This window comes from Botrytis byssoidea (assembly GCF_014898295.1).
Source record: "Botrytis byssoidea strain MUCL 94 chromosome Unknown BBYS_011, whole genome shotgun sequence".
NCBI classification, from domain to species: domain Eukaryota; kingdom Fungi; phylum Ascomycota; class Leotiomycetes; order Helotiales; family Sclerotiniaceae; genus Botrytis; species Botrytis byssoidea.
The window spans coordinates 948,648-975,637 of NW_024065852.1; the positions used below are offsets into that span (position 1 = coordinate 948,648).

The window sequence follows — 26,990 nt, forward strand, 5'->3', positions numbered from 1 at the left end:
CAAGGTTATCACGCAAGGACACATTGATCTATTGACCTGATTGTTTTCTCAAAGCGCTTTGTACAGATGATTTAATAATGTCAAGTAATTATTTGTGATACCTAAAGTATAAACTTCGCCATTTATGTACTTTTCAGAAGGCATAGACATTTGAGGGGTAAAAGGAGTCTTTTCTCCGTTATTATTGTTGAATGAGGAAGCCCAGCTTCGAAATTGTATGTGAGATTTATATGAACCCCTTCATTAGTCTTGCTCCACCTTCAATTTGTTCTCGGTGATTACGTAGAGAAATGCCTTTTTTCACGATACCTTTGGGCGGAGATACTTCGATGTAGAATTAGGAACACTAAACTTCGTAGAATCTAACTGAAGTTCCACAACTTGACAAGTAGAGAATCTTCCAAAGCAGCTTCTGCATCATGCTTCATAAATATTCTCTTGGGTATCTCATATTCAACAACTGGCACCTTCTTCACATCCTTCGCTAACTCGGATTCAAGCATCTATATCACGTTGTTAGTAAATTTGATGCACACAAGGTATATGATGACTTACACTTCCGTAAGAGTGATCCAGGAAATCCTCCAAGTTGTATGAATGTTTGGTAAATTGTTCCGAGATAATTTTGGCAAGTGTTGCAACATTGGGATGATAATGTGATTGCAGCGTGACAATTTCCCACAAACTACTGTCGATTGCATTGGTCAACATTGGATCTTCCTCATCCATCAAGAATGGATCTGAGAGCCCCTCTTCCTCTAAAACCCTCTTCGCTTCAGCCCCTCGAGTCTCTCGATGGATCATGAATAAACACGTTGGGTGCTTCTTCAATAAATTATAGATCCACGGCACAACCGCAACGACGCCAGATGGGGGGGAGTGTAACGTAAGTCTAGATAGCCTCTTGATGAAGCTTGCGACAAGTACTACTGGTAAATGTGTTGATAATAAAAAGGTATCCAAAAGTCGGAAAAATCTTGAACGATGCTTCGAATGCAGAATGCCCGTGTCTAGCAGCGAATAAAGCTTTCTGTAGAACGATGGGTAGTCTAAATTCTTCTCTTGGATGAGATAAAAGACGCCAGAGAGTGATAGCAACGAAGTTGATCCCCCAGAATTGTATGAGTCGGTCAGGAAGTCCATTAAAAGTTCGGGTTTGGTAAACCATGGCGCAATGCAATCGGTAATTTTGGAAAGAATCATTTTTCTTCTTTCTTTTACCATCTCCATATTCATCACGGCTAACCATGCTCCTTGCGCTCGCTTCTTATGTTCCGTTAAGGAGTAAAGTGCGTGCGACTTTTTCTTCGGTGCGGGAATGTAAAAATCTTCGAGTTCGTCCTTGGATTCGGGAACTGATGATATTGATGTTAAAATCTCATAGACGGTATTAAATGAATCATTGCCTAAGCTTCTAGCCTCGGACGCTGTAACCAATTTTCTGAAAATGTTAGTAATTGCGAATATGTAGTAGGAAGGCAGTCCTACTCTATAGCTTCAAGGGTGTAAAATCTAATATCATCGTATTCCTCAACAAACTTATCACTAAACTCTTTCCTGGCAGCATTATCACTCCCAGGATGAATGAGAACTTGAACCATATCTGTAAGAAGGCCGGTAGGAAAACAGTAATCCTGACCATTTCGCAGATGCTGCCCTTCAATCTTCAACATTCTCATGCAAAGAGATAACCCCGTGAATGCGGTATCTTCTTGGCTCAACATATCAAGAAGGATAATCTTGTATTCTGAATATCTTTCCTTGAGCCATTGGACCACAGTTGCGTCCTTCACAGAAGTCTCTTTGGTTTTCTGCAAACCCCCGACTACTATCAATTTCGTGAAAACCCGGCATAACGATACCGCGGCGAGGATCGACGCATCGGCACCTTCAGAATCATCTCGGGCAATGCCAATTAGTCTTGCAATGTTGTTATAATGCTTCTTCGACTCGAAGATTTCGCTCTCTAGAAGGAGAATTTGCGCCTGTGGATCTTCTTCACTATCCTCAGATCGTGCGCGTTTCGAAGGCCCTTTTTCCGACACAGCTCTCTTCCTTTTTGAAGGGCGTTTCGAATCAATAGTTGCGCCAGGCATTGTGATTATGTGACGAAATTTAGTTTTGTCAATTCTCTAGAAATTTATTTCTCTTATCGAGATAAATCCCGAAATATTTGTTAGGTCCTCAGGCATCTTTACATAAGAAACTTCAAAGTGAGGTGGGAAGCGAATTCCGAAAGAACCTCGTCTCAAGCCTTTCAAGCAATTTGAGCTGCTGTACAATATCCCCCCTCATATCAAAATGGCATCAAGACTATTGACAAGAAGCGCCTTAGGTATGTGGCACATGTGGATTTGAGAAATACGCCACAATTGCTACTGGCCGCGATTGACTGACACAACGTAGGGGCCGCTCGTCTTCGACCAGCTCTTTCTTCCCGTACCCTCCCGGCCCTCACATCGATCTCGAGTTCGCGATCATCTTCCTCCAATGTACCAGCAGAGGACCCTAAGAAGAAGGCGCAATCGCTCCTTGACTCTCTCCCAGGCAACTCTCTCGTTTCCAAGACTGCCATTCTTTCCGCAGCCGGAGGAGTTTCCCTGTACGCTCTCAGTAACGAGTACTATGTCGTCAACGAAGAAACTGTTGCTATGTTCTGCCTTTTGAGCATTTGGGGATCTGTCATTAAGTTTGGTGGACCATTGTACTCTGAGTGGGCCACTGGCCAAGTCAACAAGATCAAGAACATCTTGAATGCTGCCCGTGCAGATCACACTGAGGCTGTCAAGACTAGAATTGAGAGCGTCCAACAATTGGGCAGCGTTGTTGATATCACCAAGACTCTTTTCGAGGTTTCCAAGGTATGATGGGTTGTGGAGAATGGGATATTGCGGGGAAGACTTACTAACATAACTTGCAGGAAACTGCACAACTCGAGGCCAAGGCTTACGCACTCGAGCAACAAACCGCTCTCGCTGCTGAGGCCAAGTCTGTTCTCGACTCATGGGTTCGATACGAGGGACAAGTTAAGATCCGCCAACAAAAGGAACTCTCAGAAAGCATCATTTCCAAGATCCAGAAGGAGCTCGAGAACCCCAAGGTCTTGCAACAAATCTTACAGCAAAGTGTTGCTGATGTCGAGAGTATGTAATTTTTCACCGTTGATAATTCACAAATACTAACCCAGCTACAGAGATTGTTGCATCCAAGGCTTAATAGATTAGAGAAAGGACATGGGCCATTGAACGTTTCTTTACTCTATTATGTTTTCAATAAAATACACCTGTGCCATAGTCGACGAACACATTTCCTCCCATGCATTAATATATTTCAAAATCCAATGATATGTGCATACGAATTCATACAATGCCTATAGCGCCCACACTCCCTGTCAACGCCGGGTGAAAGTGTCACTTATCGTATGGGTCAGAATTTGCCCTTCAATCTAATGTCTGCCTTGCTGCTTTTGCAATCTCCCGTAGACTCCTGAGAGGGTCCAAGACACTATCATGATCTGTGCCCTTCAACTGTTCACAGTCCACTGCGATGTTCGCAGTCCAATTCTCGCTAGTCCAACAATTTCGGAAGTATTCCTTTCCCTTCTCACCAATCATTATGTCCTCTTCAGCAAAGTAAATTTTGACATCCAGCCGGGCACTTTGATTCCTTTCAACTCTTTGAGTCCACAATTCTACCAAGTTCTTAACCATTTCTTCGTAGTCTTCGCAAGCATTCCAGTTACAGTCATCTGTTTTCTTCAAACACAATCGAGCCTCATCATTTAGGCCTGTCGTATCTTCCAAAAATGCCCACTTGAAAATTAGACTATCCATCTCTTTTTTTGTCTCTTTCGATACACCGTACGCCTCTCGAACCTTCTGTTCGGCAACCACTTGGGTTGCAGCCCCAGTTGCCGCAGCAGAAAAAGCAGATTTTAAAGTAGAAAAGACCGACCCTGAACTTGCTATCATTGGCGTAGCACTGTTCAGAACAAAATTCATAACCGCGCCCCAGTGATTGATCATAGTATTGGGAAGCTTTGAAGCAATCTGAAGAAAGGTTGTCGATGACAAGTTTTGATGGACCCAAGGAGAAAGCAGAGTGATCCTAGGGCGTTTCGGACAAATTATATGAGGGAGAGTAGCAATGATGTTGAGAGCGTATATAGTCCCGGCACTATGGCTCGCAAGAGAAACATGCTCAATGTTCAGGTGCTTGAGGAGAAGAGGAACAGTCTCAAGATATATGGGCAACCGGTCTTGAAGTGGAACGGAGGTAGAGCCCCCGAAACCAGGTCTAGGGAGTTGTTAGTTTGGATAAATCTTGTAGCTTCATAGACATGGCATTATTGAATTCTTCAATTGACTGATATTGCGACTGAATATCTACAAGCCACCAGGCACATCCACACTCGGAATATTAGATTGGAAACGAGGGTACGGTGAGCGCAGCCAGAATCAGATGATACACAAACACCCTGCAACATAAAGGGCAATGCCACCCACCTGTCAATAAAAATCATTCTCACTCCTTCTTCCATCGCTACATGATCAAAGGAGAATGCCAGCCATCTGATACCTAGCATTCCCACAACAAAGAGAATAGTCGGCGCATTCTCATCTGATGGTCCTGCAATGGCATAGGATACCTTGAGCTCTGCGTGCTTTTCTGTTGCCGGTAGTTTGAAAATCTGGTGGAATTTGATAGGTGCTAGAAGCTCCCTTGCCTCAATTTGTGCTGGCGTTAACGACATATTGTTGTATGTTGGGATGAAGATTGAGTTCAAGATTGACAAAATGCCTCGTGAGTTATGTCCGGGATATCAAAAAGGCCTCCAGGGCTTACCTTGGTTGCCTAAAGTGGTTACGCGTTAAATCCTGATGTCAACAGTCACATGATCTATCACATAATTTATTGATAAAGTGAGTTATGTTTGATGTTAAAATCATTTGAAAATAAATTCTTATTATAATGTCAACTTTACTTGGCTTTGGCTGACCAAACAGCGTACAGCCAGCCTCCTTCATCTAAATTTGAAAGCGATCACACTAGTCTTTTCTTCATTTCCGTTTTTACAACGCCTAAACACCTTGCGTGAATGCAGATTCAATGAAAGAAGAAAGTTCTTAGACGAGAAGGACACTGAAAGAGTTAGTTTCTGTAAACTCTTCTGGATGGACATAAACTTACGCGTTAACACATCCGTCGTTTTCAGGATTGTTAGTAATCTGTGCCCATCTACCCCAAACAACCTTTCCTCCAGCTGTAACCAGACCCAAATCAGAAACGTTGACCTCAACGATAGTACCCCGAGTGAGAACACCCAATTGAGTGTACATCGGGTTCTGTGGGTTCTTCTTGACGCTGATGATAGGTAGCTGTACAGTCACACCGAGCTCTGGGTGAGTGACGTTTGCCTGCGCATAATTAGAATCTCCGTGTCAGGCTGAGCGCAGTAGGAAGACATACCTTTTTGTAACGTAAACCCATAGGTCTAATGAATCGTTCATACTTCACAGGTCTTCTTGTGAAGTCGGGACCAACGAAAGTTGGCTAAAAGAACCAACATCAGCATATCGTCACGTATTGGATTGCTACCCATCAATGGATCAGAATGCATACCTTCGTAATCATACGCTTCCAGCTCTTCTTCGCGGTCTTCTTTCCAGTCTTCACCACCTTGAACATTTCCTCCTCAGCGATACCTCTGACTTTAGGTAAAGGCACACTAAATTTAGCAGCCTTTTCTGCCCTCTTGTTCTTGATTGCGCTCGACAAAGCCTTAGCATTGGTAGGGTTCGATCGATCGAGTAAATATTGTGGCAAGGGTTTGGTCGAAGGTTCGTTTGGCGCAGAAGATTTCACATTTCGTTCTTCGTGAGCCTTGATTTGCTTCTTCATTTGAATCTTCTCATGACGCCTCTTCTGTTGATACAATTTCGCACGTAGACCAGTCAGTTTCTGGGCATCATCAGATGCTTTATGACCTTCTCTTGCTGCCTTCTTTCTCGATCTCTCTTCGTGGTCGAGGCGGCGACCATGTAGCTTGCGCCATCTTTCCATATACTCGTTTTGAGGCTATTATTAATGATCAATTAGTATTTTCCAGTTTTGATCAACAGCTCCAGACGTACCATGATGAATTATTATGATGAGGTGATTGTGGAATTTTACGAGCTCAAAAAAATTGTTATGTCGAGGCTCATGATTATCGATAACAAATTTCTTAGCGCAAAAATAAAAACCACGCTTAGTCATCAAATTTTAAGCTTCAGCAAGTTCAACAATGTAGAATTCAGATATCAAAGACTTGATCGACTATACGACGTTCTCGACCTCAAGATGTTCAGTAGAACGATGAGAAAGTCCTTATTGGACATACGGATACCAAGTGTAACGCTTCCACCCACCTTCCTTTTACCAAGCCGAGCACGGTTCTTCAACTCTACAACACAACATGTCGAATCACCCATCGAGAACAGCCATGCTAGTCCATTATCCGCAGCATCTGTAAAGCCAGAGAACCCCTCAATCGTATCTTCGGCACCGGTCGCGCCCTCCCCCAGCTTCACCCCACTATCGCTTTCTCCCTCAGCCAAGGAAATGCTTCCTCTCCTCACTGCCCAACAATCGCACTTCATAACCACACACATTTACAGTCGACCATACCTTGTCACTGTAGGAGATACAGTACGACTTCCGTTCCGTATGCCCGGCGTGGTCCCTGGCGATGTTCTCCGCCTTAATACTGCTTCAAGTATTGGATCAAGAGATTACACGTTAAAAGGAACGCCTTATCTTGATGAGAGGATATTTGAATGCAGAGCGAGAGTTATGGGCACCGAAGCCGAACCAATGAGGATCAAGGAGAAGACGAAAAGGAGAAACAGAAAAACAAAGACCGTCAAGAGCAAGCACAAGTACACTATATTGAGAATTGCCGAGCTTAAAGTCAAGACAGTGGAGGAAATTGAGGGTTAAATTCAATCTGTGTTATTAAGATTATGCACTCTCTTCGGTTGTATGGAATTGAAACTAAGACCAGAGTTTGAATGGGTTCAGGATTGAAGGAGGGCCAATGTGGGATCATTCTGCAAGTATATTGCAGATATGCGTCGCAAGCTGTTGTCATTAGTAACACAGCCTGTTCTATATGTTGGGATGGGATCAATGTACTATATCAAAAAGATTCTGGATCAGCGGAAGTAGATCCCAAAAGAAAACATACACCAATATCTTCAGCAGTGTGGTCGATGCACAAAATATGGCCTACATTAGGCAGAGCACATGTGAAGTCACCTGGGTGGGCCTTTCCATTCTCATATCAAAACAATTCTCTCTACATAAAAAAAGCGAATTAGTAATATTTTCAGTCTGTATCAATGCGTTCTTTACATTCAGGACTACTCGCTATTCACTTTCATATCTATCTGCATTGTTAATATTCTGGATTCTTCTTAGGGTTGTTTTCAATGTAATTTGTATTGCTCGGCAAGACATTGGGCTTACGGTGGTTACCGATCCTTCTCTTCTATCTTACAAGATCTGCCAGCGATCTAACTGAATCCCATGATTCTCTAACCTACTAGAGATCTCTCAATCCCATGATTCCAAGGCCGCCAAATCTTCACCATCATCAGTGTCAACTTCTGCTTTCTTTGCGGTCTCAACCTCTGCTGTCTCTTCAGTCTCAACTACTTTTTGCATCTTCTCCATTCTCGCGACACTTTCTCTGATGTCTTTCAACGCCTGCTTCAACTTTTCGGCGGTTCTATCTGTATTACTTCTCTTGATCTCACACGACTTGCACACCTCGGTGATTTTGACAGTATGCATTGGGTGAGAATACATTGTGTCGCAATCAATGGATGTGGTTGGCGATGTGTCAAAGGCAAGTTTTTGGTTACAGGCTTTTACTTCACTGCCCCAGCGGGTGTGGCCGCACTGAATGAAGATCATACGCTTGTGAATACACATCTTGCTGGTTGATTGGATCTATCCTATTATGAAGAATGATGCTAAAGATGATGCTGAAGCTTTGGTAGGCGTTGCTGGAAGATTTGATGTTGTAGTGTTGATGAGTTTGAACCGAAGTGGATAGAGAGACATATGTTAGATAATAAGACTGCATTTATAGGAATCCCCATTGAGTTGTTCTGGCAATACTCCTACATTTGATGAACATTTTGGACTGTTCTGTATGTTCCTTTACATTCTTTATTCGCTTTTTTGTCCCACAAGAGACAATGCATTGTTCAGTGCTTCTCTTCACTTCCTTTGTGGTGAGAACAAGATTCACTTACGGACAAAGAAATGAACATTGACTCTGGAATGGAAAAGTATGGTCTACCGACCTAGTCTAGATGCTCTAAATTTTGCGCACTCATAGCAATATCTACGGTTGTTGGGGAAATATGTCGGAGGTATTCGTTTATCATGCAAATACACAAGGCATACTTCCAACTCCCATGGCAAAATATCCACACACGAGTCTAATTTTCCTAATAAAGATCCTGAGAATTGCGCTAACAACCTGGCGAGGATGGCGATAAGTGCTCTTGTGCTTTTGTGGAAGCGATTCGAAACAGTAATTTCAGAACTTTCGAAGTTTGTTGAAGACGCTATTCATATCACGCTTGATAATGTGTGATGAAAAGCTGTAACCGAAGTGGTTCTCCTTTAACTATACAATGCTAAGACACGAATTTGAATTTAGGTATTAATGCTTCCGTGAATAGGCTGCGCAATGGGCATCTGCAGAGCAGGCAATGAGTCTTGTGGATACCTCTGGGGCAACACTCTCGATCGGTTATTTGTATAGTAAATTATTTGTAGATTGCCTTAGTTATATACGATAATTGTACACTTTCTGAGAAAACCGCTGGAAATCCATGGAGCACGTTACCAAACAGCAAAATATTAGAGCGCAGAAAGAACCTTTGAGACGGAAGGGAGAACTGCATACGAGTTGGGTGTTAGAAACATTTTGAGCTTGGCGGACGCAGATGAAGTAGACGTGGCTTACTAGTATGCTTATGCAGGTCAGGATGCTAAATAGGATTACCACTAAGTCGGTATTGTGTTAGAATCAGTATTTTCTGAAGGAAAATCATGGAGGCGGATGAGGAATTCAATTTTCTCACGGATTATGAAATATAGAAATATCTGAAAAACGCTGATGTGAAGGGATGTGGATGCAATGGTATGAAGAGCAGGACATAGTCCAAGTGCATATACCGGTACCCCGCGGGCACAAAGGAGCTTTGTGAATGCCACAGATCTTCTATATAAGGGGCAAAAGTTGCGGGGTTCCTCAATATCGCCAGCCTTTAGGGTCATGATGCTCTCTACCTCCAACAGCAAGTCATGCAAATAAGCCCGATCATGCTTTTCGTGAACTGCCACGTGATTATAAAGTACACAGACTTGGGTTCATCAAACCCCTCCTGCACCCTGCACCCCGCATTGTACCGCATATGCATCCCTGCCACCGTATGGTTATTTCTCAGGTATCCATTGGACAATGACAACTCCGGTTTGTAGTAGTAGTAGTACTATTTATTAACGTCCAGCGAGTCAGCATAAGGCCGACCCTGGGAACCTCCCGAGGGCTATGGACCTAATTGATGCCGCAGGAAGCAATTCATATGTACAAGAGTCAAAAAGCCCTTTTGAGTGACTCCTCCCCCGCCAGTTGAGGTGGGGCCAACAATGTTCAGAGACTCCGAAGAGCCAGACGTGGTTCCAAGGAACGGACGAATCTGTGGCATAAGGGCGAGTATTTACAAGAGTGGCCGAGGCCGGGTGTATGTGCACAAAGAGAAAGGTTCCCACTGCATTCCTAGCCGTCGTTTCAATGAACTCCGATTTGTACGTCTTATGAATGGCATATTAAAAACAAGTTCAAGATTCGAATTTTACTTATTCTCACGGGTGGGTAGGTGCCTAGAACAATATCTCATAGTGAATTAGCAGTAAGTAGTAAATGAATCATTAACATGCTTTCAAAGAATTTCAAAGATTCATACGGGTGAATGGTTAGAATCCAATCTGGCTTGTAATTCTCCGTACGGCAACAATTATCAAAGCTGGGAGTTTGACGGAAACATAAATACGAACAAAACTATTCGCGTCCATCTTTGACTGTCCATCCTATTCGAAAATGCATCGTTTCCGCAATTTCGTCTCTCAGTAAAAATTGTCAAAATGGAGTATCCAGAATCCTCACCAACCATCCCGTCTAGGAGCTTCTCTTTCGACTACGAAGTTCTTTACTACTATTAATGTGGATAGTAAGATACCAACCAAGGTACATCTCACTCTAATCTCTGTCATTTTTGGCACATTGCCATTCACAATCGTTTGTTGAATTCTATTACATACTGACCCCATACTAATAACTATTTCAGAACAATTCGAAGCGAACTTTACCCCTTAAGTATCGAGAACAGATACTCCTTCCAGCCGAAGAATGGGATAAACATATTGACAAACACTCTGGTGAACCAATCTTTACCAACATTTGAAAGCCCTACGATTGTCAAAATAAAATGTTGCCCGACCTAGACGAAGAGGAATATGCAAAAACGAGAACAATGCATAAGACATTCGTACAGAATTCTGAGAAAGTGATGGCAATGGCTGAGGAATGGATACAGGACTCTGAGAAAATGTGGACAACATGGGATGAGGAAAGACAGGAATTAAATATGGGAGAGTTTCTCAAGGCCGAACAATTTCTTTCCAGACTATCGCAAAAGGAAAGGAAGGATTTTGGGATGAAGTTGTGGCCGTGGATCGCAGAGTCTCGAAATAGGAATGCCCACAGACTTGATCTGCCAATATCAATCAAGCAAGTCACAAAGTGTAAGGACTTGAACTTTGTTCTGATTTTCGAAGCTCTATTTGGCATTTCTCAGGACGAAGTTCAAGTTTTGTTGAAAATGGACGAACGATGTGGTGGGATATTCCGAGTGAAGAGTATCGTGGAATACCATGGAACGCTTTATGCTAGGCAAATGCTCCAAAGATTTCTCCCACTATTCAAACAATGGCTGGAAGGAATTCGAAAAGTTCTAAATCAAATTGATGATAGGACAGAATTAACCACCTGTCGAGGACACGCTACACTGAAAGCATCGGCGTTGACTTCAACAATTGATGATAAACTTCTTCAAGCAGTCAAAAGAGTCGGTCAGAGTTGCGAAGAAAGCTACATAGAAGATAACTTTCAACCAGCCGAAAGTAACCACAGCGAAACAATCGCAGAAGATTGGAGAGAAAGAGCAATTTTGTCAAGGTTTGGAGCGATACAGGCCAAGGCAAAACAGGACAGTGCGGATGCGGAGACATATTCGAAGTAGGAGAAACTAGTTCCAAGGAGTTTATATTTTCGAAATATAGTTGATGGAATAGAGAGTAGGAAAGGAACAAGAGTGGTGAAGTTAAAGCATCTACAGGCATCGTTCCTTAGGGTCTGAGTGGTGCGATTTCATAGATCCAGAGAGCGATATGAAATAATTCTCTGGATCATGAGGAGATGCAGTATATGCCAACTAAAGGGCCTTTTCCACACACAAACCCAACTCTTTTAATAGATCATTATGACAGAAGCAATTATTGAATTCAGTATCTACAGTGATAGAACATACCTAAGTACTTGTGACAGAGAGTGTGGCTTGTGTCTCATGAATAGATTGCAGTAGAGTCAGTGGATACGACGAGCTTAGTGAATAGGAAGAGAAGAGGAATAGATTGGCCCAATTTGATTATAGACTACATACAATTTCCTATTTATCTGCCTATGATATTTGCTCATAAAGACAAAACGGGAAGTAGGAAAGTGATACCAAGATTTGCGTGCTCACTCAGGGCGAAGGAGAAGATTAATTGGAAGAGAAATTCTTGGAGAAAGAGAGGGTGAAGATGGGAGGAAGGGGAGGGATTCACGATAGGTGAGGGAGACTGTATAAGGACACTCGGAGTTTTGTTTCAGATGGAGCGCCGGCTGCTAGCATATGGCTCTAATAGCCCTCGTTCTTAATTGAAATATCAGTCCCACTTGCGTAGAAGTTTAGGAAAGTCACAGAAGAAGAATTTCTCGATCACATGTTCCTGTGCGCTTGCTAACAAATATTTTGACAGCGGTGTTTGACAGTAGTAATTACATGTATCACAATAGAAGTGTCAGCCAAGAGGAATAAAGGTGTCATTATTTTAATTCAGGCATTCGTAATATTTTTTATTACTTATGTTGACCCCGCTTGAAGCCATCAAGCTATCATAAGCGCCTACAATGTCCCATCCCTCGTTGAAAATTTGAAAACAGAAATACAAACGCTTAATCTTCCTTCAAGACTTGAGCGTATTGAGTCTTGTTAATACGCTCTGGCTTACCGGCATCCAATCCCTTGGTACCGATCTTCTCCTTGGAGTATCCGGCAGCGTATGGGTTCAATCTCAAGAGAACTTGCTTGTTGAGCAATGGGTTCTTCTTTTGAACACCAGCACGCTTGGTGAGAGCGGATCCTCTAGCAGCACGGATAACGGATTGCAATTCGGAGGAGTTGATGAGACGTCCAATATCGGCTTGGGAGACAACGTTGGATGGGAGGAGGAAGTCCTTCTTGAGGGCAGATGGGGCGGTGGTGGTACCGTAGATGTTGTCAAGAGCCTTGAAGGCAGATGAAGACCAGATGATGAAACGTCCGAGATGTCCACCTGGTGCCAATTGCAACAAGTTCAAGGAGAAAACATCACAGGTCTCTACACCTGGGAGGTTGCGGAAAGCACGGACAAGTTCCTTTCCGTCAGCATTTCCGTCATAGACAACGAGAGGTCCACGTCTTTGTCTGTGACGGCGGCCTCTGAGTTTACCCTTACCGGCACGGAGCTTTCGGGATCCCTTGACCTTCTCAACATCGGCCAAAGCACCGACAGTCTTGAGGAGACCAGCAGCGGCGGAAGTGCGTGCGATCTTAGCACCCTCGAAGACCTCGGAGTTGATAACGAGAGGAACTTCAGCGACTTCGGAGATTTGGTGACCACGGGCGAAGAGGAGAGCTGGGACACCGGAGGCAGCGAGGGCAGAAACGGTTGCGAATCGCCTGTAGAAAATTAGTCAAAGCCTGGGAAATTTTTGAAAAGCAAATTCTCACTTTTGTCCAAGGTTGATCTTTTGGTGCCACTTTCTCCAGACCTTTGTAGGAGCGAACATGCGTCCAGATCTGCACATGTTACCGAAAGCAGCTTGACCAGCACGGTGGGTTCCGCCACCAGAGACACGAGGAATACGGGCAACAGCACGACCTGAGTAGATACGACAGTTAGCTTGAACCCTTCTTACCAATGTAAAAAAAATTGCCCTTCAAATTTTCGCGCGCATTCCTCCCAACTCTATCCATTGCCCAAATCGTCCATAATTTAACAAAAGTTTGCACTAACCGGTACCCCAGGACTCAGCAGAGGTTTGGTGACCAGCCTTCTCGCTCACAGCGTATGGTTGACGCTTGTTCTTGGCCATTCCAGTGTGGACGGTCTGAACGATATCAGGTCTGATTGGGGAGGTGAAGACCTATTTTTCAATTGCCGTCAGTTTCAATCCCCCAAACGTTCCATATTTAATAGTCAAATTCCACCAAATTGATGTTGAATATTTCGCATCGAGGTATTCGTACCTTTGGGAGGGGGATAGTGGTGCCGGTGGCCTTGCCATCGGCAGACAAAACGGAAACGGTAGGTCTGGAAGCCATCTCGACGAATTGATGACCTGTGTCGTGGTTGTCGTTGGTTGTCGGAAAGGTGTTGATGTTCTTCGAACTTAATTTTGTTCGAAAAAAACTTGTGGGAGAAATTCGTTTAGCGAATTTCGTTGATAAGGCCTGAGGCCACGATAAGCTCTCGCAGTCGAGCTGTACGAGCCAATCCGAATACGCGCTAGCGTCATATTGTTCTCTCAAATGTAATGGCGGGGACCTTTTTGATCAGCAAGTTTGTTTACTTCCACCACCTAACAATCACTTATCGTCAGTATATTAATGTCGAGATATTACATATGATTCTTGAAGGACGATCATCAGGATTGTCATTGTCATAACAAGTTTTGCTATTCATGTTTCTACTTTGACTTCCTAGTATAAATTCCAAATCACGATTTGATACACTCAATTATATTACCATCGACATGTACTGAAGACTGCATCTCTTGACCGTGATGATGATCTCAAGGAACCAAATTCTGGATATGGATGAGACTATAATCAAGTCTCGTGCGGCTTCCTCCTGTTGACCCTCTCGCAATACAACTTTGAGTTCAAAGACTTGATGTTTGGCCTACAATATGTACATCTACACTCAGAGAATGCGGCCACTGTCCTGGAACTCGCCATCTTTTGAACCCAGGAGTCAATGCAACCCATCGCTTCCCGGCATTTTTGTTTGTGGCCATGTCGATGTCTCTCGAGAAGTGCATATTGTATATTATCTTCAATATCTTGGAGCCAGCACTGTTAATGCTGAACATCTGTTTGAGCTGCACTCAATGATCCGGGTCCCTGTTACGTATTGTGACCACTTAGGGCAAGCTGTTTTTGGCCAGATTGTTATTACCTTTTACCATCAGCACTGCAATTCCAGGTTAGCCGCTCTAGAACTACTTGTAGGTTCATTCTTCTTTACATCTTATTTAATCTCTTCGGCGATAATAACCAACATCTCTCTGAGCCTTGGCAGATTATCGTGGCGGGGTTTGAACGCACTAGTCATGGTCTTTTCTCACATCTGCCCCACATTCAGTGGAACATATATTCAAAAAAACTGTCTCTCCTCAACAATAACAACATCTTTGATGGTCTAACGGTCATGATTTCCGCTTGTCATCATCTGACAAAGCGCGGGAGACCGGGGTTCGACTCCCCGTCAGAGAGTTCTGATCTCATGCGAGTACTTTTGTACTTTTGGCACTTTTGATATTTTTTTCTCGAAGTTTTGGGGGCGAATCACGTGCAAATACGGAAAAGGGGGGGTGGGGGTAGTGTCATGTAGTGGATATCCTATTCGTCCCAGGCTTTCATAGACCTCGAGGTGAAGCTTATTCCAACCGTCTGTCTGGAGTTACAAGAGCTATCAAATATACTACTAAACATATTTGCCCAAGGGATGGATTCAAGGTCTACTTGGATGATCAAACCAGACTTACCTTCATTGACCCTTTTCACGCACATTGTGCAGACAATGCAGTGAGCTGGGGCAAATATGGCTATTGTAATTCACTTCGTGAAAGATACATGAAGACTAGCTAGTATTCGTCAACAAACATAACTCGAGGAATTAAGAAACCCTATGGTATCGAATCGTTTCATGCTCAGAGTATTCATGCAGATTGGATAGTAAGACCAACTGTTTGTATCAATAGAATTGACATCAATTTACAACTGCAGGATGGGAATCGTCTTTGTAGCCTCAGCAGCAACCTCAAAGGGGGGTAATAATACCCCATTGCTTACCGAGGATGATCACATGCGTCAAATCTTGAGCTTCCCAAGGTCTAGCTGAGATATGCTTTATACACTTTCACGAGCCCTCTGTTTCTTCTTCAGCTAGTAATTCGTCGTGTCTTATCATAAATTCTGAATTATGATTACCCTACAGAATCAAATTGCATTATTATCGGTGGCAGTCTTGCAGGCTGTGTGCTTACCAGTCGCCTCGCAGAGAGTTCAGGTCCGTCGCCCTCCATCCTTGTGTTCGAAGCTGAGTGGATTCTACATCAAATGCAACCTTGAAGAGTTTGCTTAAGAGAGGGATGGTTCTTCATGGATCTGAAATTAGTTAGGGTTATAAGACAGCATCTGATCCTGCACTTGATAACCGCGTTGTTACACTTCTTGCAGGAAAAACATTGGGTGGCTGAAGCGTGCTCCTCCATGATGGTGGGTGGGTTCGCGGTGGCGGAAGGGATTACAACAATTGGACTCTTGCTATATGGGATGATCGGTGGTGTTACGAAGGTTTTCTACTACATTTCTTTCGGATGAGCGAATTAGTCCATGATGCAATATTAAATTCGAATCAGCATGGTTCAGATTGTCCCGTGAAGGTAATTGGCATTAGTGCATGTAAGGCATATTCCAATAAAAACTGGCGAACTTGCTGATTTACCAAAGTTCATGGAAAACTCCAACGGCAGTGTTCGTCAGTCGTTCCACCTGGTATTTGACCTTTCTGATGTTTGTATTACGACCGAAACTATTGTATACCGTATATTATTCGAGAAAACCCCTACCCAGAAGTTACGTGCTACTAGTGTCGTGGTGCGGATGATCGTCGAGTTGAGGCTCGTAAAGAGATTATGATCTCTGCTGGTGCTAGAGGCTCGCTATTATTGCTTTAACTTTTTGGAGTAGGATCAGCTTCAATGCTTTTTCGCTAGTTCATTACAGTTGTTCTGGATTTACCAGCAGTTGGCCAAAATCTCCTTAACACTTTGCATTTTTCCAAGTGTCTACGCTGCGTAATTCAAAGCGTGGGCTTTCTCTTGGGCATTTGAACTTTCGGGTGTTGCAGTTTTGAAGACTAACCTTATGTGTATCGATTGGTTTTTCAACACAGCTTTGCCTATCAAGACCCTCGAGAAAGCTCTTCCTGAAGATAGAGAACTTCTAGACGTCATGAGATTGGGTGAAGCTTGTAGGATATACATTCAAATTATGATATTACACAACTCACTTGCACCTAGCGTACCCGTTGATGGTAGCTTCGTTGGAACCTCAGTCATGCTTATACTTCCGACACCTTGAGGTTCTCTTGAACCGTCATCTGCATCACTCAATCTTCTTCCAACACATACCAAGAATTACCTTTTTATAGCAACCGACCGCGCAATTTTAGCACATGGAACTCGTTGACTACTGCAATGCCCCACTTGGACTACAATTCAAGACATTGTAGAAACCGAGGTTAGTTCTTCTTCAGGACTAGAAACTTTGATCGTGGAAGGTAGTGATAAAAAGATCGAAGATCAGATTTGTATTATTCGAAATCCCTATTTTCATATGGCTTGAATTTGTGTAATAAGGAGAGTGCTCGAAATCAATACATATGCGAAAGAGTGTTCGAAGATGAAAAGTCATAAACGTGAGCATATTTTCAGCTCTATTAGGAGGACACCCTGATACTTCATTATATGCAATTGCGGATCTGGCAACAGAGTTCATGGCCGAGGGTAAGTAGTCTGGAGCGCAACTTAGTATCTCAATCAGGTTCCGTATTCTCATATCATAAACGAATAGAGGAATCTGTCCATATAATGTTCCGAGTTCACTTCTTAATAGTGAGCAAAGAAACCACATTTTGTCAATACAAAGGGGTAAATAGGCGTGAATAGATCTTTGCGTTATATCATATGTGACATTGGCTACTGATCAGTGAATAGCATCATGTTATCTGAGAGGTCAGGTAGACCCATCTCGAGCAAATTTACTCTCATTGCTAAACTGCCAGAGGCACTGCCATTGCTTCATGAAAACTGGACCGAAACCCAAGCTTGATATTGAGCACATCGATGACCTCCTCCCGAGCTGAAGATGAGGCCCGGAAAATATTTTAGCATGCCATGAGAATAAACTACTATTCGAGCAGGTTGTTGAGCAAGCACGAGCTTTTCTTTATATTGTGTGTGGCACTTAAGTCTAGAGTATGTCGCTTGACTTCCTCACCTCTACAGCGGATCGCCAAATAGAGGGAAGACTACTCTCTATAGCACATGTAGCATTCCATATGCTTTCTCCTCTCATATATAAGAATGAATAGATTTACTACAGACTTGAACATCCCTCGGCGATATGTGTGGATGTCGTCCGCCTTCCGCAGCATAATGGGGCCATGTCAACATTTCCGACCGGCCGGACCGCGGTTTCCGGGTGAAAAGGTCCAAATTCGGATTCCCGCGTGTGGTGTTGGAAGGCTGTAGAATCTGAGGAATTGCCTCACGGAGGTAATGAGGCCTTGACTAACACTTCACGAAACCCCTCTTGCAATGAACCAACTGAGGGACATATGGTAAGTGCGGCAACGTCAAATCTCCAACGCAACCGTGCTACATAGCTCGGCATATCTCACACCCCTGATTCCAACGCCTCACAGCCATGAACCGAAATTCCATCTCAGACAGATCTCAGATCCACGGCTTCCCAATTTCGCCATCGACGACTGTTTCAGAAAAATTAGACATCATCTTTTCGTACGAGCATAATACCTGCATAGACATGACGCATGCTCTTTAAGTTTAACTTTAAGATGGGTGGCTCTGTGGTTCAGAGTCCGATCTGTTATTTCATATCGCACTCCGATCCACCCAGCATCGCAAGGATGAATGTCCAGCATACGATAAACCAACCCATCACATCACCCGCATACCATACGATCACCCACATGTACCGTTGAACAGTGGGACACGATGCTGGGCCTGGGAGAAACCCTTCTGGAAAAAGCACCCAAATCTCCTGACTGTCAGACGTCTAATTTCGTCGCCACCCCTGAATCCTGGGGTACATCACGCTTCAGGTATATTACGTTCCGTCGGTGAAGAAAAGGTCCCCATAACCCTAAATCTGACAACTAGACTTGAAGCGGTAAACTTTTGCGATATCCTGACGCATAGATGCACATCACATTATAGATCGGACGAAAATTTTAAATAAGGGAGGAGAGGCTTCCCATTTTATTCTCCGAGTGAGGCGCCTATTTCTATCTAAGAGACTTGAGATTTGAGATATCGATTTCGAGCGCTCCACTTAAAGGGAGGTTTATTTCTCCATAGAGAGAGATACCTTGATAGATGTGAGCTTACATACAGAGATGTAAGCAAACCATACTCGTTCACTCGTGAATAATAGCTGCTCCCCACATTATTACCAGGGGATTTTCATCTATATACATGAAACTAGCGAATATTCCGTTCACGAAAACGAGAGACGTCTGTGATTGGCGGAATAGGATGTGGAGATATGTTTTTTCGTCCTCGTTCATTTTACCATAGGTGTCCAGTTATATTCGTTTGTTTGCCATTTACATAACTTTGCTTGTACAGAGTAGGTAGTATATACCTTGCTAACAACCTGACTAGGGGGATCTCGTTTTAGTGTCAGAGAGAAAAAGAGAACGTGCGCGAGTAGTTTAAGAACAATACCGTGTTTGGTCTGTGTGGTAATATCGAGGAAATTATGAATGTAGGGTTTGGGGGTTAAGAATGAGGCATTGGAAGGGTTGGCATTTGTGTTTTTGAATGCAATGGATAATGGGGGGTGGCGATTCGGGAGGATGAGATTTTTTCCCTCTCTGCAAAGGAGATGGATGGAATTGAGGGTTTGATATACTTGCATGGGTATGCTAGGATGGTGTGTAACCCCGAGTCGCGAGAATGGATGGAGAGATAGAAGATGGAAGCTGGGAGACAAGTTGAGATTAGAAGGAGATGAAAGGATATGACACGAGATCAAGCACCAAAATTCCGAATGGTTGGCTGGGTAAGATGGAGGCGTGGTTTTGAAGTACCTACATAGTACACATATACACACACACAGCATGCACAGCATGCACAGCATGCATAGAAGTATGTATCACTCCATTCTGAGACACATGATGCAAAAGCGTTGGAAGGGGGGTCGCACTATCTACGTACCTACATGATTTCGAGAAGGAAGAAAAAAAAAACTATGAAAAAACTCGTGTTGTGCCAAATCATATATATATATGTATATGTATATTCATGTAATCAGGAATGCATAGAGGAATGAATATCTTCACCGTAAAAGAGGATTACATGACATGACATGACATGACATGACGTGATGCTGTACCGGTACATATATGCTGTACTAAGTACAGAAATCCACAGATACAAAGAAACACAACACGAAAACCAAATTCTCCGAAGATTTCGAGGAAAATCGGGTTGGATATGCAGTTGCTGTTGTAGTTGCAGAATGCCTTGAGAGCGTGGGGTTGTGTTCGCATTGGTGTGACTTTTGTTCGATGTTCCTCGAGCTGACCACCGACCGGATGTCCGAAGTTGCGGTCCGTATCTCCTTGGGCGTTGACGGCGTCGTGATGTTTAAAGCATGGATTTCTATATATCTGTACCATGTGGACCGGAAGATTTCGTGGAATTTTCTCAATTATAGATGGAATAGGTCAAAGAAACGGTGATCATGGGTAAATAGAACTTGCTCGATTCGATGATTGAATGGCAGTTGTAAATTGTCATACTACTCCTTTGCTATGCTATGCTAATTCCATTTCATCCCATCTCAACTCATGCATCTCTCTCTTTCCTCTTTCCTCTTTCCTTCTTCCTTTCCAAAGTCTCTTGGACTTTTTCCTATCCGAGTAAAAATTACACATTTCCATCTAGGATTTTGCCTCCCCAACACCAGAATCCATCCAAAAAAGATCAATCGATCAACTGTAATAAAATAAACAGTAACGAGATATTGTAAACATATGCAATGCGCGCTGGCAGAGATAGTAAAGTAGTAAGAAGCAAAGGTATTTCCTCCCAAAATCTCAACCCTAAACGCCTTGCAGAAAACAAATAAAAAGCAAATAGCAAGATAGTTAGATAGCCTCCGTAGCGGTCATTGTGTTGTACCGGTAATCCCATCCCAAAACCTCCTGTTACCCAAAAAAGAGAGAACGTCCAATTTGATGTTACGGACGAACGAGAGTACGAATCTGATGATCGTATCGTAGAGTAGAGCGTATCATGGTGTCGAAAGGACAAATAAAATAATAACAAAAAAAAAGTAGTAGATGTGAGAAATCAGGTGTCTATTTCTTGACACTCTTCCTTCTGTTTCCCATCCCCATGCCCATCCAGCCTTTTAAGCCCGGACTACTTGTACTCTGCGAAGTAATTGGAGTCCTGGGCGGGGCCTCGCGGATGACATTCTTCATGATATCTTCATATCTGACAGGTGCCCTCTCATCGATTGCCGATTGTGTTTCCTGTGCCTTCTTTGTCTTTTCCCTTTCTTCGTGCACATATAAAGGTGCTGTGGAAGATCTTTTCATGCTTCCGAATTTGCTATCTATGGGTATTCGCTCTTCAACTGTGAGCAAGCTAGTTTTAGACGCATTGCTGTGGGTCAAGGATGATTTTGAGGTATTGCTGTGAGTGGATGCCACGGAACTAGTAGTGTATGCCAAATTTAGTTTTGGCATACTGGGACGCTTCTTAGTGAAGGAGCGAGTGAGCCCTTGGAGCCCTTCCATGAGACTATTGGGTGTTTTGGGTCGTTCGTGATGCATTGATTTGGGGCGACGAGATTGGAAGCTTTGTTCTGGTTCGGGGAGGACTGGAAGATTTTCGGTTTGTGGAGATGGTGTGGGCGAAGGGAATGGATCTGAAGAGAGAAAAGCGTGCTGTGGGGAGGAATTTGAGGCGGCAGAGGTGGGCTGCAGGAAGGTCGTGCTGGAATTGAGTTTAGAAGGCTGTTGCGAAAGGGTTACGCTGGAGGCATTGGGATGATTTGTGTTGAGTTTGGAGAGGGAACCAAGAGAGGAGATGGAGAGGCGGCGGGCGGAGTTTCGCAGTGGTGAGTTCTGCCTAGAGCTTCGGCGGGGTGGGTGTGGTGAAGGGAGTGGTGCTAATGATGCGATATCTGCGACTGAATGACGAATTTGATAGTCTGCCACAGGGGAAACGTTACGAGACGTGGGGTTCGAGTGGAAGCTGTTAGGACGGGGGATCTCTATAACTCGTGGTCTTGACACAAGAGTAAAGGAGACAACTCTCGCAGTAACTTGAGCAGATGCACGGGAGGAGCTTCGAGAACCATCATAATCAGATGGAGTGGCTTCGAAGTCGAGCAGCGAGTCTGTGTCCGAAAGTGAAGCATCTTCTTCGCTGGAAAGGTATAATTCGTGGGGATCTGAAATTTCGGATTCTTTTTCTTCCACCACTTCTTTGGTAGCTTTGAACCCATCCAGACACTTCAATTCCGACATAACATTGTTCATTATCTTGGAAGTTCTCTTGCTGTTTCTCTGAGGTATAGTAGGTACTTTAGGCATGCTAGGCTTCTTCTTTGGCCTTGGCCTGTTCATCACTGTAGCTTCCATCTCGCTTTCAAGATTTGAATCGTCGTCGTATTCGAAGTTTGCGAAACTTGAGGGTTGTGAAGCTCTTGAATTTGGTCTTTCGATTTCCAATTCCCTAGATGGGAACAAGTTCTTCATAAGAGGCATGTTGACTTCGGGAAAATAAAGGGACTAAATTATTAAAACGAATCAAATGTCTGGATTATTCGGCACGAAATATCCTTATTCGTCCAGGATATAAAGTACTTCTGTGGATCCTCGTCCCTGGTACTTTTGAATAGACGAGGTAGGGTAGTAGAGAGCTAGGTCGATGCGTTGAGAAGATGTGAAAGGATAGGGATAGTTCAATGGTTCGTGACCTTCGAATACTTTAATACCATGCAAGCTTTATATAATAAAATTGGCAGGAGAGTCAAGTAAATTTAAGTAATCGATATGTATGAGTGTATGTGTGTGTATACGTGTGAAACTTCTTGTAATATCGGAATAAAAGATATGCAAGTCTGTCTATCTGGGGACGTGTCAAGCTATATATGAAAGTCCAGTCAGATCAAGGCTTCTCTTATCATTAAAATTGTGTTAGGAGGGAAGACCAGTGGTTATACCTGGTCTTGGGTGGTAGTTGAGAACGTACATCGTTTCAAGTTTATGTCCTTTCGCAAAAAGCGAAACCTCGATATGTAATTGGCGGCCAACGCGGGGGAGACCAAGAAAAAAAGGATAACTGGAAATGCTTTTTTAAAAATAAATGGGGCGGTAATGTCGAGGACCCGGAAAAAGACTTTGGGTGAACTTCGATAATCTATTTCTATGGCGAGTATTTATATTGTACGAAGTACTCTAATGAAGTTTGTCGAATGATGATGTAGATAGTATTTTAGGAGAGGTGTATATACGAAGGGGTGTATATATGGAGTATGCTTGAAGAGTTGAGAAGCATGAGTTTTGCAATTAAATATCCAACCAAGGTAGTACCGTCTACACACGAGGAGAAGGAAGAGGAGGAGGATAAGATAGATATAAATTCAAGAGCGCACAAAAGGATTTTCCAAATTGAAATTTGCTTTCAAAGATGGGGTAATAGAATCTTTATAAAATTGGAGTCGACAAGAGACGGAGAGCCGTGACAATGATAATGTTGTGATAATGATAGGCAATGCAAGTAGCAGCTAGGCTCTACTTAACATGCAAAAGATATGTCTAACCCTAAGTAAGTCTTGAATTGATCTGCTGAGGTTATAACGAGGTGATATTTTGACTTCCTGCATAGCTGCTGAAAAGTATTTGCACATCATATATATATAGACGCGGCTAAGTGTTTAGATCTGTACCGTCCGTAATTTATCACAGAAACTGGATGGTGAATGTTGGCAACTTGTACGTCAAGGAAGAAGACCAATCTAGGTGGAAAAGAGGCAAGGAAAAAGCAAAAATAACAATATATTTCAAGTTTTTTAGATTGTATGTTGCGTGGTTGTTGTTCATGCAAGATGATAGAAGTAGACACCAAATCCAAACGTCAAATATGCCTGTCCTGTAGTCTTGGGGGGGGGGGGGGGCGGGACGGGGGGTTGACATTTCCAATTGTGTGTGTTGTGTGCAAACTAATAGTCATCCTCAATCTCATCCTCCATATACTGTATAGAGTAGACAGACATACTTTGCAAGGGGGTTTCTTGGATATCTACCTATACTCGCCTAGCTACCTCTCTTCCTTTCTCCTTTTATCAAAGTTTTCCCATTTCATACTCCGTACACGCATATCAGCCAATTGAATAATCGATAATATCGAGAAAACCGATGATATCGACGATATCAAGAGAATAATTATGAATCTGTTTGAATCAAAAGTCAAAGAATCCTCACTCGAGCGTTTGTAGGCTGTGAGCTGTGGGCTTATACTTCGTACACACAGACGTTTGCGGCACATCCATCCCACTACGATTTATGCTTTAGATTTTAGATTTTGGAATTTACATTTTAGATTTTAGAATTCAGGACGAATTGCGATTATTCCATCCATTCAGCTATCCAGCCATTCGTCATCCAACCATCCACCAGCCACCAGCCACCAAACCACCAAACCACCAAAAAAGAATCACAACTGGATATCACATACATCCACATATCATCCCGCTCCACAGCATCTTACTCGATCCATCTCCCGCCTCCCTTCTCCCTGGTTCGACGATTCATGGAGTGTGTGATATCAATATTCGATATCCACTCTCTGACTGGTCGATTCCCATGAACTATTTATGAGCTTTTGCAAGTATACGGATATAGAATATAACAAATAATACTTGAGCATGTTTCTAGGATCTCTAATTCTCACAAGTTGTGTCGGTATGTCGTATCCTCCCATATCACCAAGGGGTTCCAGCTTCCTCCAGGAAGAATTCTAGCCCCTTCCTCAAACTACTTCCTCGCTACCTACCAATTCTCAAGACTATTTTTGAATAAGCTTTGATTGGTGAATCTCAGATTTGGTGAATCTTCAGGCTAAGACCGGCGCTTTTTTGGGCCACACTATTTTCTTCAGAACTAGAGCAGCTTTAGAGTAGTTCTCTACATATCACCATGCATTCAATAGTTTATATCCCACACCGCTTGAACATAAGGCTAAACAGGCTGAACGGTTTTTGTTTTGCCATATTCATTTGTTTGACTGTTTCGTGTTGATTCAAATTCACATTTGCATAGATATGCCCTCCACTATTTAGATCTCTACCGATCAAATACCCAGGTATCTATACATGCAGAGTCAGTCTTGGTGTCTTGGTAGGTAGGATTATCATCATATTCCAATCTCTAGAGTAGTACAAACCAACTCCTACTTCCTTGAGGAATCCACACATACAACCTCATCGTCATAAGTGATTAAATAACGCCGATCACCGTTTTCTCTGCTCTTTGCTTCATCAAATTACACAGCACTTTCAACGCACTTTCAACGCACGTATACACAGCACGCACACAATCGTGCTGCATTGGTTCATACAATACAAAACGAAACAAAACAGCAAGAGCAACAGGCTGACAGCAAAAGCCTCTCTAGAGAAGTAAACGCCAATACCGATACGGTTTCTACTCCTAAACTTTCGCTACGAGAATTGTTTCTCTTTTTCGAATTGGGACTCTATAACACTGCGACTCCCGTATCAAAGAATCCCATCATGAGACGTTCAAATGGTTCCCTTCAGAGTCTCATACACCTCGAAGTCCGTGGACCTTCAGAATTTCCTTTGCATTTAATCTGTGCACCCCTATCGTTCAGATATCGCCATATGTACGTTTTGATGCTTGAGCGAACCTCAAAACCACGCTGACAGCTTTCTTTCCAACGCTTACAAAAAGAAAAGAAGAAAGAATAGGTTAAGGTTCTGACCGTATGGAGCCACGGGACCCTACATAGATAGTACACTTCGTGGCACTAGATTAATTTTGTTACAAGGCTAACTCTAGTAGCGCTTGACCCCTGGATCATAGTATAGACCTTGGGGGGGCTAAGCTTTATCCATGATAATCCATCTTTTCACTCTCCTCCATCTTCCCCATTCTCACTCACACTCACTGGCTCCTTGACAAGCAAATACGAACTCACGACTCACGAGTCACGGGATTCAGGAGAACAGACTCGACAGGCTTGATGGTTTGTCATGAGATCGTGAGAAATCAATTGGAATTGTCCGTGTGCTAATAAATGATGCCAATGGATATCTATTCTCCACAATCGGTATTAAATGGTGATCGTCTTTTATAATTGCGATAATCGATTTGCTCCTCACTAGTTCCTGACTAGACACCTTTACAGAGTTTTGTATTCTATACTAAAGGCAATAGAGTCAATTTTATCATTTTTCTTCCTTAATGCTACGCAAACCGACTTCTCATACTCTACCCACGAATATCTACTTCGGACCACAGCAAGAGTCCACCGTGTTGTGTCCACGTCGGAGGCTTGGAGCTCCCACTTGAAAAATGTATCCCGATATCATATCGATACTCTATGCATTTACGACTTATCGCCTTGGCTTCGGCAATGTACTGTACGCAGGGCCTGCCTCGACATACTCACCAATCACATTTTGGAGCAATCGGTGGAAGCAGAGTTTAACCCTAACATAACCCATGCAAGATGACGGGCGAGTGCTTGATTGCTTGACTTTGAACCTGAACCTGAATTTGTTACTGCGTGTATCATTGGATATCAGCACCTGTGGATTTCTGGATACAACGTTTGCATTTCCTGAATTTTTTCTCACATGCGGTGTTACATATTTATCACCATAATCAGCCCACCTTGATGGGGAGGCACAAATCTACGAACAACAGGCTGAAAATCAGGGGATTTATGTAACTATACATAGATCTCGCATCTGAGACTTTCCAACAGTTTGAGGAAAATATGAAAGACATTGACGTTAACAGCTCCGGTCTGACGTCAACGTGTCTGAGAATACATATCGGGGGGCTCGGGGGGGGGGGGTATTTTGGGCCCAACGCTCATCACAATTCAACAGAGACATTGTTAGTTCGTTTGTCACTCGTCGTTGTCATTATCTCCATAGACTCCAATTATTCTTATCAGTGTTATGAATATTTTGGGAGGGGAACAGTTTGTTTCTTTTCTGATCGTCGTATCTCCATGTATATCACTGCCTCCATGTCTTTCCTTACCAACACGAACCCCGACCTTGTCGTCCAACGTAACATAATATAACGTCTAATTTCACATGACGATCTTTCTATCTTTTGACAACACCAACCTAACATCTCAATTCCTCTCCTCTTCCTTCGAACTCTTCTCCATGTATTCTTACCCCATACCACCGACCTGAGCTGAACATACAAATCCTCTTCCAAGAATTACCCCTCCACACTCAATATGT

The 26,990-nt window shown here is 43.1% G+C and overlaps 10 protein-coding genes across 10 annotated transcripts; 4 read left to right on the forward strand and 6 right to left on the reverse strand.

The window, feature by feature from the left end:
* Window positions 1–99: 99 nt before the first annotated feature.
* EAE97_006322 (uncharacterized protein) lies at window positions 100–2,096 on the reverse strand (the record flags this gene model as incomplete). The annotated part of the gene is made up of 3 exons (XM_038876835.1): window positions 100–503; window positions 556–1,441; window positions 1,489–2,096. 3 exons carry the CDS (start codon window positions 2,094–2,096, stop codon window positions 363–365), a joined length of 1,635 nt encoding a protein of 544 aa, XP_038732542.1. The 3' UTR covers window positions 100–362.
* Window positions 2,097–2,301: 205 nt separating this feature from the next.
* EAE97_006323 (uncharacterized protein) lies at window positions 2,302–3,216 on the forward strand (the record flags this gene model as incomplete). The annotated part of the gene is made up of 4 exons (XM_038876836.1): window positions 2,302–2,335; window positions 2,407–2,861; window positions 2,921–3,143; window positions 3,194–3,216. The coding sequence occupies 4 exons, from the start codon at window positions 2,302–2,304 to the stop codon at window positions 3,214–3,216; spliced, it is 735 nt and encodes a 244-aa protein (XP_038732543.1).
* Window positions 3,217–3,440: 224 nt separating this feature from the next.
* EAE97_006324 (uncharacterized protein) lies at window positions 3,441–4,753 on the reverse strand (the record flags this gene model as incomplete). The annotated part of the gene is made up of 2 exons (XM_038876837.1): window positions 3,441–4,296; window positions 4,506–4,753. The coding sequence occupies 2 exons, from the start codon at window positions 4,751–4,753 to the stop codon at window positions 3,441–3,443; spliced, it is 1,104 nt and encodes a 367-aa protein (XP_038732544.1).
* A 373-nt stretch (window positions 4,754–5,126) lies between these two features.
* Window positions 5,127–6,137, reverse strand: EAE97_006325 (uncharacterized protein; the record flags this gene model as incomplete). The annotated part of the gene is made up of 5 exons (XM_038876838.1): window positions 5,127–5,142; window positions 5,191–5,417; window positions 5,470–5,553; window positions 5,623–6,078; window positions 6,135–6,137. The coding sequence occupies 5 exons, from the start codon at window positions 6,135–6,137 to the stop codon at window positions 5,127–5,129; spliced, it is 786 nt and encodes a 261-aa protein (XP_038732545.1).
* A 205-nt stretch (window positions 6,138–6,342) lies between these two features.
* On the forward strand, window positions 6,343–6,981 carry EAE97_006326 (uncharacterized protein; the record flags this gene model as incomplete). The annotated part of the gene is made up of 1 exon (XM_038876839.1): window positions 6,343–6,981. The coding sequence occupies one exon, from the start codon at window positions 6,343–6,345 to the stop codon at window positions 6,979–6,981; it is 639 nt and encodes a 212-aa protein (XP_038732546.1).
* Window positions 6,982–7,596: 615 nt separating this feature from the next.
* On the reverse strand, window positions 7,597–7,977 carry EAE97_006327 (uncharacterized protein; the record flags this gene model as incomplete). The annotated part of the gene is made up of 1 exon (XM_038876840.1): window positions 7,597–7,977. One exon carries the CDS (start codon window positions 7,975–7,977, stop codon window positions 7,597–7,599), a length of 381 nt encoding a protein of 126 aa, XP_038732547.1.
* Window positions 7,978–10,550: 2,573 nt separating this feature from the next.
* EAE97_006328 (uncharacterized protein) lies at window positions 10,551–11,363 on the forward strand (the record flags this gene model as incomplete). Its single annotated transcript, XM_038876841.1, has 1 exon — window positions 10,551–11,363. The coding sequence occupies one exon, from the start codon at window positions 10,551–10,553 to the stop codon at window positions 11,361–11,363; it is 813 nt and encodes a 270-aa protein (XP_038732548.1).
* Window positions 11,364–12,024: 661 nt separating this feature from the next.
* Window positions 12,025–13,751, reverse strand: EAE97_006329 (uncharacterized protein; the record flags this gene model as incomplete). The annotated part of the gene is made up of 4 exons (XM_038876842.1): window positions 12,025–13,106; window positions 13,158–13,308; window positions 13,444–13,573; window positions 13,677–13,751. 4 exons carry the CDS (start codon window positions 13,749–13,751, stop codon window positions 12,341–12,343), a joined length of 1,122 nt encoding a protein of 373 aa, XP_038732549.1. The 3' UTR covers window positions 12,025–12,340.
* Window positions 13,752–16,073: 2,322 nt separating this feature from the next.
* Window positions 16,074–16,796, forward strand: EAE97_006330 (uncharacterized protein; the record flags this gene model as incomplete). Its single annotated transcript, XM_038876843.1, has 4 exons — window positions 16,074–16,090; window positions 16,121–16,337; window positions 16,404–16,497; window positions 16,522–16,796. The coding sequence occupies 4 exons, from the start codon at window positions 16,074–16,076 to the stop codon at window positions 16,794–16,796; spliced, it is 603 nt and encodes a 200-aa protein (XP_038732550.1).
* Window positions 16,797–20,826: 4,030 nt separating this feature from the next.
* On the reverse strand, window positions 20,827–22,245 carry EAE97_006331 (uncharacterized protein; the record flags this gene model as incomplete). Its single annotated transcript, XM_038876844.1, has 1 exon — window positions 20,827–22,245. One exon carries the CDS (start codon window positions 22,243–22,245, stop codon window positions 20,827–20,829), a length of 1,419 nt encoding a protein of 472 aa, XP_038732551.1.
* Between the last annotated feature and the right edge of the window lie 4,745 nt (window positions 22,246–26,990).